The sequence below is a fragment of the Bidens hawaiensis genome, unplaced genomic scaffold (genome assembly GCF_021521415.1).
Source record: "Bidens hawaiensis isolate Kalapana, Puna unplaced genomic scaffold, B.hawaiensis_p1.1 tig00100099_1, whole genome shotgun sequence".
Taxonomy (NCBI): Eukaryota; Viridiplantae; Streptophyta; class Magnoliopsida; order Asterales; family Asteraceae; genus Bidens; species Bidens hawaiensis.
Genome location: NW_027504668.1, coordinates 5,037 through 18,339, shown reverse-complemented (window position 1 = coordinate 18,339; position 13,303 = coordinate 5,037). Strand labels below are relative to the sequence as shown.

The 13,303-nt window shown below is 36.1% G+C and overlaps 1 protein-coding gene across 1 annotated transcript; it reads left to right on the top strand.

Annotated features, from left to right (window-relative positions):
- The first annotated feature begins 6,010 nt into the window (after positions 1 to 6,010).
- On the top strand, positions 6,011 to 10,366 carry LOC143608133 (uncharacterized). The gene is made up of 5 exons (XM_077083307.1): positions 6,011 to 6,245; positions 7,263 to 8,862; positions 8,963 to 9,023; positions 9,850 to 10,073; positions 10,173 to 10,366. The coding sequence occupies exons 1-5, from the start codon at positions 6,128 to 6,130 to the stop codon at positions 10,228 to 10,230; spliced, it is 2,061 nt and encodes a 686-aa protein (XP_076939422.1). The 5' UTR covers positions 6,011 to 6,127; the 3' UTR covers positions 10,231 to 10,366.
- Positions 10,367 to 13,303: the final 2,937 nt, after the last annotated feature.

Below are 13,303 nucleotides of genomic sequence, written 5' to 3'. Positions count from 1 at the left end.
AAGAAAATATACCGTCAACAATAGACATATATTGGTATTGTAATAAATTTAAAATATAACATTGGTCCAATGGTCCCAAAATTTTGAGGGGTTACTGAGAATTGAGATGGTGAAATGCGCTAAGGTTGACTTCTCAAGAGTCATAGTAGGCAGTCAACTTATAGATGTAAAGCTTCACAGTTCACACATGTCACAATCCTTTCCAATTATTTTTCTCACAAAATTTAAGTACATGTCGAAATTGTTGTAATCATCCCTCTAGATTTATCATTTGCAAAAAGCACCCCTTTAGTTTTAGTTGTTTCAAGGAGACTATAATTTTCAGTGGAAGACAAATTTTTTAAATGAAATAAGTGAATTAGAGTATGTGACTGTGTGGATTGAAAATCTGAGAACAAACATATAGAAAGGGGAATAATTAATATGGTTTGCTTGGATTGAGGATATTGGAATTAACATTAGGAATGTTATTCTCGTTATTAAGGATTTATTATAACCGGTAACACAAATGGGACTAGCTAGGAATTCATACACACTGCTTAATCATGCTTAATAGTCGACTTCCAAAGACGTTAAATGTCATTAGCCACAAATTGTTTTTCTATCGTGTTATTGACTGGGCATGAAAGTGATTCATTTCTAGTCTAAACTGCTAGAATTTAAATTGATTGATGATGATGCAACAATGATTTAAATAGAGTGGTTTTGAATTTTGACTTGAGAGTTGAGACATTAGCTAAACTAATGATTTAAATAGAGTGGTTTTGAATTTTGACTTGAGAGTTGAGACATTAGCTAAACTAATGATTTAAATAGAGTGGTTTTGAATTTTGACTTGCGAGTTGAGACATTAGCTAAACTGGGATACTAAAAATTGGGTCATGTCTCATATTATATTAAATATAATTTAGTTTGTCACATAAAGATTAAGATAAAATACCGTAATATTGTGTTTTAAATTATATAAAATATTATGCATTGAAAGTCATAATCTTAAATGATATTGATATATAAATACATAAAAAAACAATACAAAGATAAAAGAAAATAAAAATAAAATTGTAAACGTCAGTGTAGAAGGTATATTTATGGCTGTAAGGGATGACCCACTTTAACTGGTTGGCCTAGAGTACCCAAGCTTTCTACATCTTGAATACAAGGAAATCTCACCAACAAATAAATATCTAATAGTTAGTCTACACGAATAAATAACACAAAAAACTAATTATTCGAAGCTTACTAAAGGAACTCGAGCCACTTGAGTGTACTTCCCTATGAGGTTAGAGTTTTGAATTCCATACTTGACGGTAGTAGTTTGATTTAAGAGTAGAATTAACAAACGTGTAACATAGCCGTTTAAGGACCATTCATGTTACAACTTACAAGCCCACAAACTATTAGAGAACATGTGTAATTTTTCAAAGTTAGGGACCAAAACTAAAATCAATGCATACTGCATGACCATCCGTGTAATTAACTCTATTACGCAACTTACATAAATAACGCAAAGATTTGATAAAGCACAACATATGTTTATAATTACGCATGTTATACGCACAACAAATCGACCTTTTTTTAAAGTATATCAATACTAAACTCAATCAATTAAAATAAAATGTTATTTTCACATCAAAATGTGATGTAGTTTAAAAACTCATACATCTCATTCCTCACACTTTAACTCATTATACTTATCATAATAAAGTGTATGTTAGGCCGAATTTTGGTGAACCAAATTATATGATAAAGAAAGTTATCAGTGAAAAAAAAAAGTTGTTATAATCAAGTTGAATAGAATTTGGTGATCAGCATAAAGTGTAGCACCTATTATAAAATTGCCGACCATCAAAGCTCAAATGGTTCCGTTTCAATGCAATTACATAGAGTAGTGGTAAGAGAGTTGCTTATTATGATTGAAGATGGTGAATATTTCTAATGGAAACAACAAAGATCCGGATTACACTAGATAAGGATGCATTTAGGATGTAGTATTCATTAAACTTTAAGTTCTTCTTTATTGATTTATATACTGCTGATTTATATAGTGTGGATATTATCATGAGGAAGGAGGGTGTAATTACGAAAGTCATGTTTCATTAGATTACTAGATCACAAGTTATAAAGTGTAAGCCAGGGCGCGGATTGTATTTTATAATCAAATACATTTTGTGAGTTGTATTTATAATTTCTCAAAATAACAATCAAAGTCTATACTATAAGACTAGTTTTTATATATGGTCTTTAATCTTTATTATCATTTATTTAAATATTCAATTATTGACTTACATGTCCCTATGAGATAAAATGGTAACTATTCTGTTGACGTAATTACTCTTGGTGTCATAATTAGGGTTTTCCCTTAGCTATATATATAAATACTATTAGGCAAAGGTTTAACACCAACAACATAAAAATTCATTTCTCTTCGCTTCTGTAAATTCGTGAGCCTTCATATTCATCTTAGCCATCCTAATCATACACTCTAAAAAAGAACTCGATCGTCATTAAGACCATGCCGTCTTCCCTATCTGCGAGTATCATGCGTGCATATTTATTTGTTGTTTTCCATTACATGTTAAAGAATTAAACTAGCATATACAAACAAACAGAAGAGCTTTGAGTTCTAGGCTGAAACCGACACCACTAAGCATTTTGTGAGTGGTATTAATAATTTGATCCCTAGATCTTTGCTTTATGTTGAATGCCCCAACCGCTAAGCAATCATCGGAAGGACACGTGATATTTTTTTATTCAAAATGGGTTTTTATTGTTTTGTCCCATTGCATTTTATATTAACATCTAATCAGCACTTGCGAGTTACGAATGTCAAAGTGTCAATATAATTTGATCCATACATTAAATAGACGAACACAATGAACGAGGTTTTCTTGTTCGTGTTCCTTTGTGAGCAATATTAGCGAACGGTTCATGAACGTAAACGAACACAATGAAAATAGATGGACGAACATAACTGAGCTAAAACCAATTATAAGTACACGTAAACAACAATGTGCGCGGTCTAAAGATTTGTTGAGACGAAGTTGTAATGGCCTAAAATAAAAATCAATATATTAACAAAATCAATATAATGTATATATGTGTGAACCCTCGGGTGGGAAAAAGTGAAATTGCACTAATTTTGACGTTATTTTACTAATCTCGTGAAAATAACGTTAAAAGTGGCGGAAGGTTAATCAGGCATCATGTGGTTGCGTTGATAGCCGATAGACAAGGGTACATGCACCAATGACCAATCGGCGGTCCTCCGATGGTTGAGTGTTATGTGCCTTATGTCGGCTTGATGCAAAACTACTATCGAGCCGGGGGTCTCATCGAAAGCAGCCTCTCTATTCCTAAAGGGTAGAGGTAAGGCTGTCTACTTCTTACCCTCCTCAGACCCTACCATAGCTTTGCTATTGGTGGGATATACTGAGTACGATGATGATGATGATGATACATTAAATAGACAAAACAACACGGTCAACAACTAGATGTTAAGAACAAAACTATTAGTTAAAAAAACAAACACCTGGTTTTACCATGGCATAGATTGGAAAAAGAAATCTTGATGACGGTTGATGGTATAGCATTCATAACCTAGCTATCAAATTCTATGATGGTAGTTTTTATAATTTAGGGAGTGGTATATGATGTTGTGATAAAAGAAGAGAAAATACACTGCTTTTTTCTGAATAATATTTAAAAAGCTTCTGTAGCCCTATTAATATTTTAATATTTTTTAAAAGTAGTTGTGGATGGGTGAAAGAGGAAAAAAGTAAGGATAAATGTATAAAAAAGTAATATTTATTTGAAATGGGGAGATAAATATAATGAATTTATGTAATTTTAGATTTAAAAATACAAGAAAGGTTGTGAAAAGATAATGATTTTAGCCTGTTTCCTTTCGAGCCTTCTTTACACGTTATTCTCAAATTTAAAACAGACTCACATATTATTTATTAAAATTAAAATTGTTATTAATAATATTAATATTATTTATTATTATATTACTATTTGTTTTATTCACATAGTACTAGTTTTTATCCCCCGTATTACGATAATGTTTTACATTATTCGTTTATAATATTTATATATCTTTTTGGATTTTAATTTTATTTATTGTAAGGAAGTTAATAATATATTTAGGATTTGATGATGAAAGAGTTTCACAAATAAATGAGATGATATAACCCGGTTTAAAAGCTTTTAGAGTTTGGTGAGACCCATGTCCGACTTATTTTTTTACTATAAATTTTTTTCTTAATTATAAATAATATCTTTTTAAAAAAATAAAAAGTAGGATACTAATCTTTAGTATATCTCTATTTTATAGGATTTTCATATCTAATATTTAGTGAGATTAAAATTTAATTTAATGAGATGTTATAACTCGTTAAGGGCTATCTGATTTTGGTAAGACCTATTGTGAATTCGAGTCAAATATATGAGAAGCATATATTTACAAATAAAGCAATCTGATAGCTAGAGAGAATGCATGGAGGTTTCATTTACATATATCTTTTCTCATTTTTATATACTAGTTTTTTTCCTCGTATGAAGGGGTCGTTTTACATTATTCGTTTTTTATTATTTATATATATTTTTTAGATTTTATTTTTATTTATTATAAGAAGATATAGTATACTATATAAGTTTATATGTTTGTAATTTTATAATATATATATATTACAAAATATGTATTATCTAGTTATTATATTACAATTCTAATTATAATAGTATATTGCCACCTAATCTTGCGTTTATTATATCAACTAGTGGTCTTTAACCAACACACTTGGCCCGAGAAAAAAATTTAATCGGTACCCATTCAGTTCGTTATAATATTAATATGATACCGACACTTGCTATAATAACAACTGGAAAAAGAAACTTAAATAAACAAAGTCATAGTAATAAAATGTTCTAAGATTATTATTTAATATTTTATTTAATTAAAATAGTAATAAAACAACATAGTTAAAATGATAAAAGAAACAACAAAAAGAAAAACATATACGTAATTTCTTTTAATAATAATAAAATCATTTTTACACGAAAAATCATATGTTGTGGATGCACTGAAGGGGGAGGACGTCATCCACCTCAGCTTTTAACCAGCTGTCAAACGATAAACATCATAACAGTGTCAAAACCAGCCGCCCTCCTCTTATCATCCCCTTAGCAAGAGAGCTAAAAAATCGCCCCCTCCCACCATTAGCTAAAATCACAATTTTGTTTTTGTTTGTTTTTTGTTTTTTCTTTTTAATTCTATTTAATCATAGTGTGCTTATTAACAAATCAGTTAGTTCAAACAAACTGTATATATTACAATGAAGTGACACTTTAACTAACTAAATCACAACACATAAAAAATTATTATTATAAAAAAACAATGGTTTTATTATTCTCACAAGTCTAGCAAAGCTCAAGCTCAAACTCTCTTATCAAATAAACGTTAATTTAGCGTCAATTATACTTCAAGTTTCACTTATTTCAAGCTTTTAACGAGCTGATTATCACTATTCAACGGAATACTCGGACTCGTTTACACCGTAACAATTTATGTAATACCGAAGAAAAGCAAGGGTGATTAAGGGGGTGTTTGGCTGAGCTTATTTTTTTTGTTTTTTGGAGGGGTAAAATGTCCAAAATGCCCATCCAAAAAACAAAAAAACTTCAATTTGATGTTTTTAGGTGTTTTTGGAGGGGCATTTTAGACATTATGCTCCTCCAAAAAGCAAAAAACAAAAAAAATAAGCTACGCAAAACACTATTTTGCCTCTCCAAAAAACAAAAAAACTTCAATTTCATGTTTTTAGGTGTTTTTGGAGAGGCATTTTAGACATTTTGCTCCTCCAAAAAAACAAAAAACAAAAAAAAATAAGCTACGCAAAACACCCTCTAAGAAAATAGTTGGAAACCCCAAGGGATTAGAGAAAAAGTAAAAGGAAAGTACATCTTTGTTCCTGAGTTATGTGACCACCAGCTTTTGATATTATATTAATACCCTTGGATTTGTACTCTTTTCCTGCAGGCTTTTCATCATTTCACCCATGATTTCTCACATCCGAATCTTTGCACTTGCTTCCACAAAATCTATCTCTTGATTAGATTCTGGACAACAAAAATGTCTGAAAGTCCGGCTAAAGTCCGGTTAGTTAGGTGCCCAAAATGTGAAAACTTGCTCACTGAGGTTACTGAGTATGCAGTTTATCAATGTGGTGGCTGTGGTGCTGTTCTTAGAGGTAAAGCTTCTTGATTCTTGGTGGGTTTTTATTGAATTGAATTGGGTGTGTCTGATCTTGTGAAGAATGTATGAAAGTTTGAATCTTTTTTGTGGGTTTTGTCAAAGTATGAATTTTGATGATGATTTTTTATTTTTGGAGATTTTGGGTCAAATTAATGTGATTTTATGAAAATTTTCAGATGGGTTTTTATATTTTTTTCAATAAATTGCTTGGTAATGTCCCAATTTTCTTGATTTCTTCTGCATTTTTGTTTTTTATTTAAAGAAACTCAGATGGGTTAATGTAGAAATGAGTTGGGTGTGTCTGATCTTGTGAATAATATGTGAAATTTTGAATCTTTTTTGTGGGTTTTTAATTGGGTTTTGTGAAAGTATGAATTTTGATGATAATTGTTTTGTTTTCTTGTGATTTTGGGTCAAATTAATGTGATTTTATGAAGATTTTCATATGGGTTTTCAAAATTTTTGCTATAAAATTGGTTGGTAATATCAACATTCTTGATTTCTTCAAGTAACTCAAATGTGGGTGTATGAATGTATGATTTGTTATTGATGGGTTAATGTAGAAGTGAATTGGGTGTGTCTGATCTTGCAAAAAACATGTGAAAATTTGAATTTTTTTAATGGTTTTTAATTGGCTTAAATTTGGATGATTATTGTTTTGTTTTCTTGTGATTTAGACCCAAATTATTGTGATTTTGTTAACTATTTCAGATGGATTTTCAAAAATTATGCATTAAATGGCTTGGAAATACCATCTTTTTTGACTTCTTCTGTATTTTTGGATTTCTGTAGCAGTCAAACTCAAGGTTGTTTTTGGTTTTGAATAAGCCCAAATTTGTTAGTTGACTTTTCTTATTTTACTTTTTATATATTTATTACACACATTGCTTCATTTCATAGCTTCATTCATATAATATTGTCTGTGATTTGGTCAATATTCTGTTTTAATTCTCTATTTCCTTTGTGTTGAAGTGTTCTTCATACATGCTTTTCTTGAAATCTTGATTTGCAGCAGGGAATAAACGTATGGATTCCGGTCTTTCTTCAGAGAAATCCGGTGATGAAAGTGATGTGGTCCCGAACAAAATATCCAAAGAATCATTAAATCTTGATTTCTTAAACAGAAGTGTAAACAACATGAGCTCAGGGTCCGAAAAAGACGATAGCAACAGAGATTTTCAAGAACCGAGGTCACGGAGATCGGTTCGGGCCTCGAATTGGAGATACCGCGAGCCTGATCTTCAAGTAGGTCCATCAAATTACCATCACGCCCCTCGTCATGAATACGCCGAGCTAGCTCAAAACACAAATGATCTTGAAGTTGACGATGACCGAGCCGAGCTTTTAAGGAAATTAGATGAACTGAAATACGAAATCATACGATCACGTAATACACCTCAAGAAAAAGATCATACGCGTCAAGTTCAAACCTTTATCGACCCGTTGAGATCACACAATCATAGAAGAAACCCCATTACACCTTTAGAACCGATCCCGTATCATTCATATTATTCTGGTCAGTTTCACCACCCGTCTTGTTCTTGCTTAGCTTGTTACAATAAACACCAACAACCTCCACCACCACCAGCACCGCTGCCACCTATAGCACCGCCTGTTTTGCAAACCGATCCGGTTTTCTTCCACCATGATTACAACCGCCGGTTCTCCAGTCTTTCTATAAACTCGCATACATCTGAACCTCACACAAGATGGTCTAGTGAAATCCGACGTCCTCCTAGAGGTATCTTGGCCACCGGAGCGAGGCGGTGCCGCCCCGTGGCTGGCGGCTCTCCATTTATCGCGTGCTGTCAATGTTATGAATTGATTCAAATACCCAAAAAGAATGCAAAGAAAATAAGATGTGCAGCTTGTTCTGAAATCATGTCACTTTCTGTTATCAACAAACGACTAGTTCTTTCCATTTATTCAGAATCCAATAAAGATTCCAATAAGGATTTCTATAAAGATTCTGGTAAATCAAAATTCGATCGCAAGTCTCGTGGAGATTCCTCTGAGGATTATGACAACTCGGGCAATTTTGACTTTGAGTCAATGGATAAGTTGTCGGTCAAAAGCCCGGGTTTGACATCCTACAAATCTGGTGTATCGCACGCATCAGTGGAGGAATTCAAAGTTAATATTATTTTGGATGAAAATCCTGCTGATGTGGCGGTGAATGTCGACAAACCGTCTCCACCGCCATCGGGTTCACGGCTTCAAGATCACTTTGACTATTCAACAAAGTATAACCGAGCGGGAACAGGAAACGTAAGCAGGAGGTCAGAAATGAGCCGGGCCGAAAAGCCCGTTAATTTTGGGCTCGTGAAAAATGATGCAGAGGCGAGTGAGATCGAGATTTCGTCGAATGAATATGGTGTGAATACGGGCACGTCGTTAGAATCTGGGGAGACGAGTGGGGAGACGGATCGACAAAATGGAAACGGGTCTCATTTTGTGGGTATGATCAAGAAAAGCTTTAGGGAGTTGTCGAAGTCGAGTCAACATGTTGACCAGGGGATAGTCAATGTCACGGTCAACGGGCATCCTATTCCGGATCGGTTGGTTAAGAAGGCTGAAAAGCTGGCTGGAACAGTACAGCCCGGTGATTACTGGTAACATAATAGTTGTATTTTTTTGAAATTTATGTAAGCATATAACAAAGTATGTACATTTATAATCATTTATTTATTTGTTATTTTGGTTGTGTTATAGGTATGACTCGAAAGCTGGATTCTGGGGTATGATGGGTGGCCCGTGTCGCGGTATTATCCCGGTAATTTTCTTGATCATGATATGTTATGAAAATATGAAGTCTGGTTTGAAGTGTAATCCGGATTACAGCTACGGAAAGTTATAATTTTTTTGTTTAGAAGGGTCAAATAAATAGGCCAATTCGAACTCTGTATTATCTTGATAGGAATCATGATCTAGTTCTAGTCTAAATATCATTTGTCTATTTTAGGAGGGGTTAAGTGCAATTTATATTTCTATAAATAGGTATGGATAGCTAATAGGAAGAGGGGAGTATGTTTATGTTGAATATGGCATTGCCATGGCTCCTGTTTATGCGGTGAGATAGGGCTAGGCCCGGGATTATCTTGTAATCTTTCTTTTCGTTTTCAATAATATAACCGTTCTTCCTTTTATCCCTATTATCTTCTCTAAATTCAAATAAAAAATTAGATAAAACGGAGCGGGTTAAATGGGTTCAAATATGTTAAGCATGTTGAAAGTCGCCCCCGAGGTGCATTTTAGTTATTACAATCTCCAAAAAAATTTTAATAAATAAATTGGATTTAGATTATTACTACAATAATCATTTCATGGGAGCGGGTCAAGTGTCACACAATGTGTAATTTTAGTTATCACAATTACCTAAATTATTTTATCAAAAATTATTTATTCAAATTATTATACTAATATGGTTTTTCTAATCACAATAATGCGTTAACTATGAACTTTGAACGAGCCAAAAGTATTAACTCATGGGCTCCACCAATACCCTGGTAACAAATGGGTTCAGGTAAAACACAACTTGCACAGGTAGCTGGCTTCTAAGGTGGTCATATAACTAATATATAAAATGATTGATTTGGCAGCCATTCATTGAGGAGTTTAATTATCCAGTGCTGGAAAAATGTGCGGATGGAAACACAAATGTTTTTGTCAATGGGAGAGAGCTTCATCAAAGAGATTTGGATTTGCTTGTGAGTCGGGGACTCTCATCGAATGCACATAGGTCGTACCTTATCGACATATCAGGGAAAGTGTTTGATCAGGATTCGGGTCAAGAGCTTCAAGGCCTCGGTAAACTTGCCCCAACGTAAGTCTTCTGTTTTTATCTATTATCTCATTCTAACCTTCTTAATATGTTAGTATATTCGATCTGAAACAATATAATCAATTTGTGTTGTATTGACAGTGTCAAGCGGAAGAAACATGGATTTGGGATGAAGCCTCCGAGAACAACGGCTGCATAACAAGGTTGTGAACTCGACAGGCCCGATTGTTGCTTTTAGACATTGAGTAAATTCCTATAAAGATGAGCAGGATAGAGTTTTGTGTATGGATGTGTATGTTATGTTTGTAGGAATTTTATTGATGATTTATTATTTTTTGGTTTCTCTTAATAGTGATGTGAATTTTATCGATCCAACTTTTTATTTAGAGATATCGTTCTATCACATTCATGTTTCTTATTGTAAAAATAAAAACCTAAACTCAAATCAACCAATAAATTCAAAAAATAATGCGTTTTTAGTCTTGTCAGAATCATTGTTTTTTGTTACAAATGTGAATTCATATTTCCGAATGGATCTTAAAAAACCAAAAAAAAAATCGAATTTTTGGTTTGTCTTTGAGTAAAAGTTGACCGATGACAGTAATCGAATTTTTGGACTTTGGTTCGTCCTGAGCTCGAAATCAACCTATGCACACCCATACGTAGGTGTCTCGGCATAATCATTGATTGGGTTAGCTTGTGAAGAGGTATGTACCCGCCTCAACACCGAGCAAGGCGGGTCAACCCACAAGATAAAGACATTATGAAGGCACAAAGCCAAAACCTATGCGCATGGCGCATACAAAACATGCTCAGGCATCATATGCCCAGGCACCACCCATGCTCAGGCATCATATGCCCAGGCACACATATGCTCGCGCATCACATATGCGCGCGGCGCATCAGCGCGCGGCGCATATCACATCTGCGCATGAAACATCTGCGCGTGAGAATAAAGAGAAGACCTCGCGCATCCTCAGGATTGGCGCATATCACACATGCACATAATCGACCTCGTCCTTATCCAAATCAGGATTAGGGCAACCTTGATTGTGCACGTCAGACAACCTTCCAGAAGGTATCTTTTAAGGAGTAAGAATATGCTGATGTTGACAGCTGCCAAATGAAAGGTCGACAACTCAGCATGACACATGTGCTACCACGTGATTACGACCAACGAGAAAGCGCCAGGTGTCCCAGAGGACACGTGGCGCAGTGCGATTGGAGGAGGCCAACGAGGCTGAGCCCAATCAGTGGAAACCCTAGCACTATAAATACAGCATCAACTCCACTTTGATGGACACATTCATACTCAATCATTGACAGTTACAGGCAGTGATATCACATTCAATCATATTGAATTACATTCACTCACAGTCAGTTACATACAAACACACAGTCACACAATCATACAGTATTCAGCTATTAAGCAATACTCTCCAGATTCCCTGACTCTGACATTATTATCTTCTCCTACATATACTTATTCTCACGCCGGAGGGTTACCCCAAAGAGGACCCCTCTGTCCCTTTCTGAGGGGTAAGTTAACGGCGTTGTTCATTTTGTAGGTGGAAGAACACAGATCCAGAAGAACCATCGGTGAAATAGTACAATCAAAACCCGAGGAAAGTAGATCTGCTACCAGTGAGGAGATCCACGTTTCTTCATTGGCGCCATCCACTGTTACAAACGGCAATCAGATCTCATCAGATCTACATAAAAAAAATCAATCACCATGGTTTCTGGCGTTCGTAACGCTGATCAAGCTCTGGAGGATATTGAACGTGAGGGTGTCAATGAGGGACAGCAGTTTCTGAGGGTGCCGCGTGATTCTACGCGCACCACCAGTAACCGTCCCTTCATCACAACCCCTCACGGCCAGACTGAAACTCCTCCAGACGATCTCACGTTACAAAATCTTGCCGGCGCGAAACTGAAAGGACCAATGGGTCCAGAAGAAGAAAGAAATGATCCGAATGAATGGCTCATAAACGAGCAGCGGCGTCTAATGGAAAAGTATAATGAAATGGTCAAACAGAAAAAGCTAGCCGACCAAACACAAAGGCAAGCGTTTGATAAGCAGACTACAAAAAGGCCGCGCGCGCCGGAAGACGGACATTCTGTTCGCACTGCACACACTGAGTTCAGTGATGAAGAAGTGCATAGCATGAGGAAGACACGAGATACTCATGCAGGAGGCTCACAACTCCGCGCGCCTGTGAACATGGCGCCTGGAGCCAGAGCAGATCTGGATCTGCACATGCCGTACAGCCCGCCAGTGAGGGGGCAAGTGGACGTAACCACGCCGTACAGGCCGGCCATCTTAGTGAAGCACTCAAAATTTACTGAGCGCATCGCTAAGGCCCCCATCCAGCACAAGACCAAGATGCCAAGTGGTCTGGGCAAATATGATGGCACAACAGATCCAGATGACTTTTTGCAAGGTTTCTATAACACGGGAAACCTAGAGAGCTGGACGATGCCAACATGGTGTCACATGTTTGCCCGCTGCCTTACGGGCGCGGCGCGTGTCTGGTTCGAGAGCTTGCCGACTGGGCAAATTGATGGGTTCGAGGAACTATTGGAAAAATTCCAAGCCCACTTCGTACAGCAGCGCAGACACACGCGCGATCCTGATGACATCATGCACTGCGTGCGCAGGAATGATGAAACGATTGAGGACTACATCACTCGTTTCAATCAGGAGTCTCTGGCAATCGGGGGTATAACTGAGCAACTCCTGCGCGTGGCGTTTATACAAGGCGCGCGCAGTGATCAACTCCGCCGAGCTCTCGTAAGCAGAGATGGTATGCCCACCACTTGGGCAAAACTAATGGAAGCATCGCGAGTCTTCGCGAGAAATGAAAAACAGATTGCCCAAGATAGGGCAAGAGAAAGAGCGCATCAGGCTGAATCACCGCGCAGCAAAGAGAAGAGGGCCAAACAGAACTCTGTATGGTCCAGGTTGCAACCAACAAGTTTTTCTTCCGCAGAAAAGCAAACGCAACCAAGCTCACCCCAGCCCCAAAAAGATGTTCGTAATCGCGGGGAGGGTGACAAGAGGGAGGGCGGCAGAGATCCTAGCAGACCTCTGCCAAGAATATGGACTCCCCTCACTAAAACACCTGCACAGGTGTTAAGTACTGAGAATGTCCAATTCAAGCCCCCCAAGCAACTACACTACAAGGGACCGCAAAACAGTGGCAAATATTGTGAATTTCACAGGTCCCCGGGCCACAACACCGACGCATGCCATCATTTAAAGGATGCGA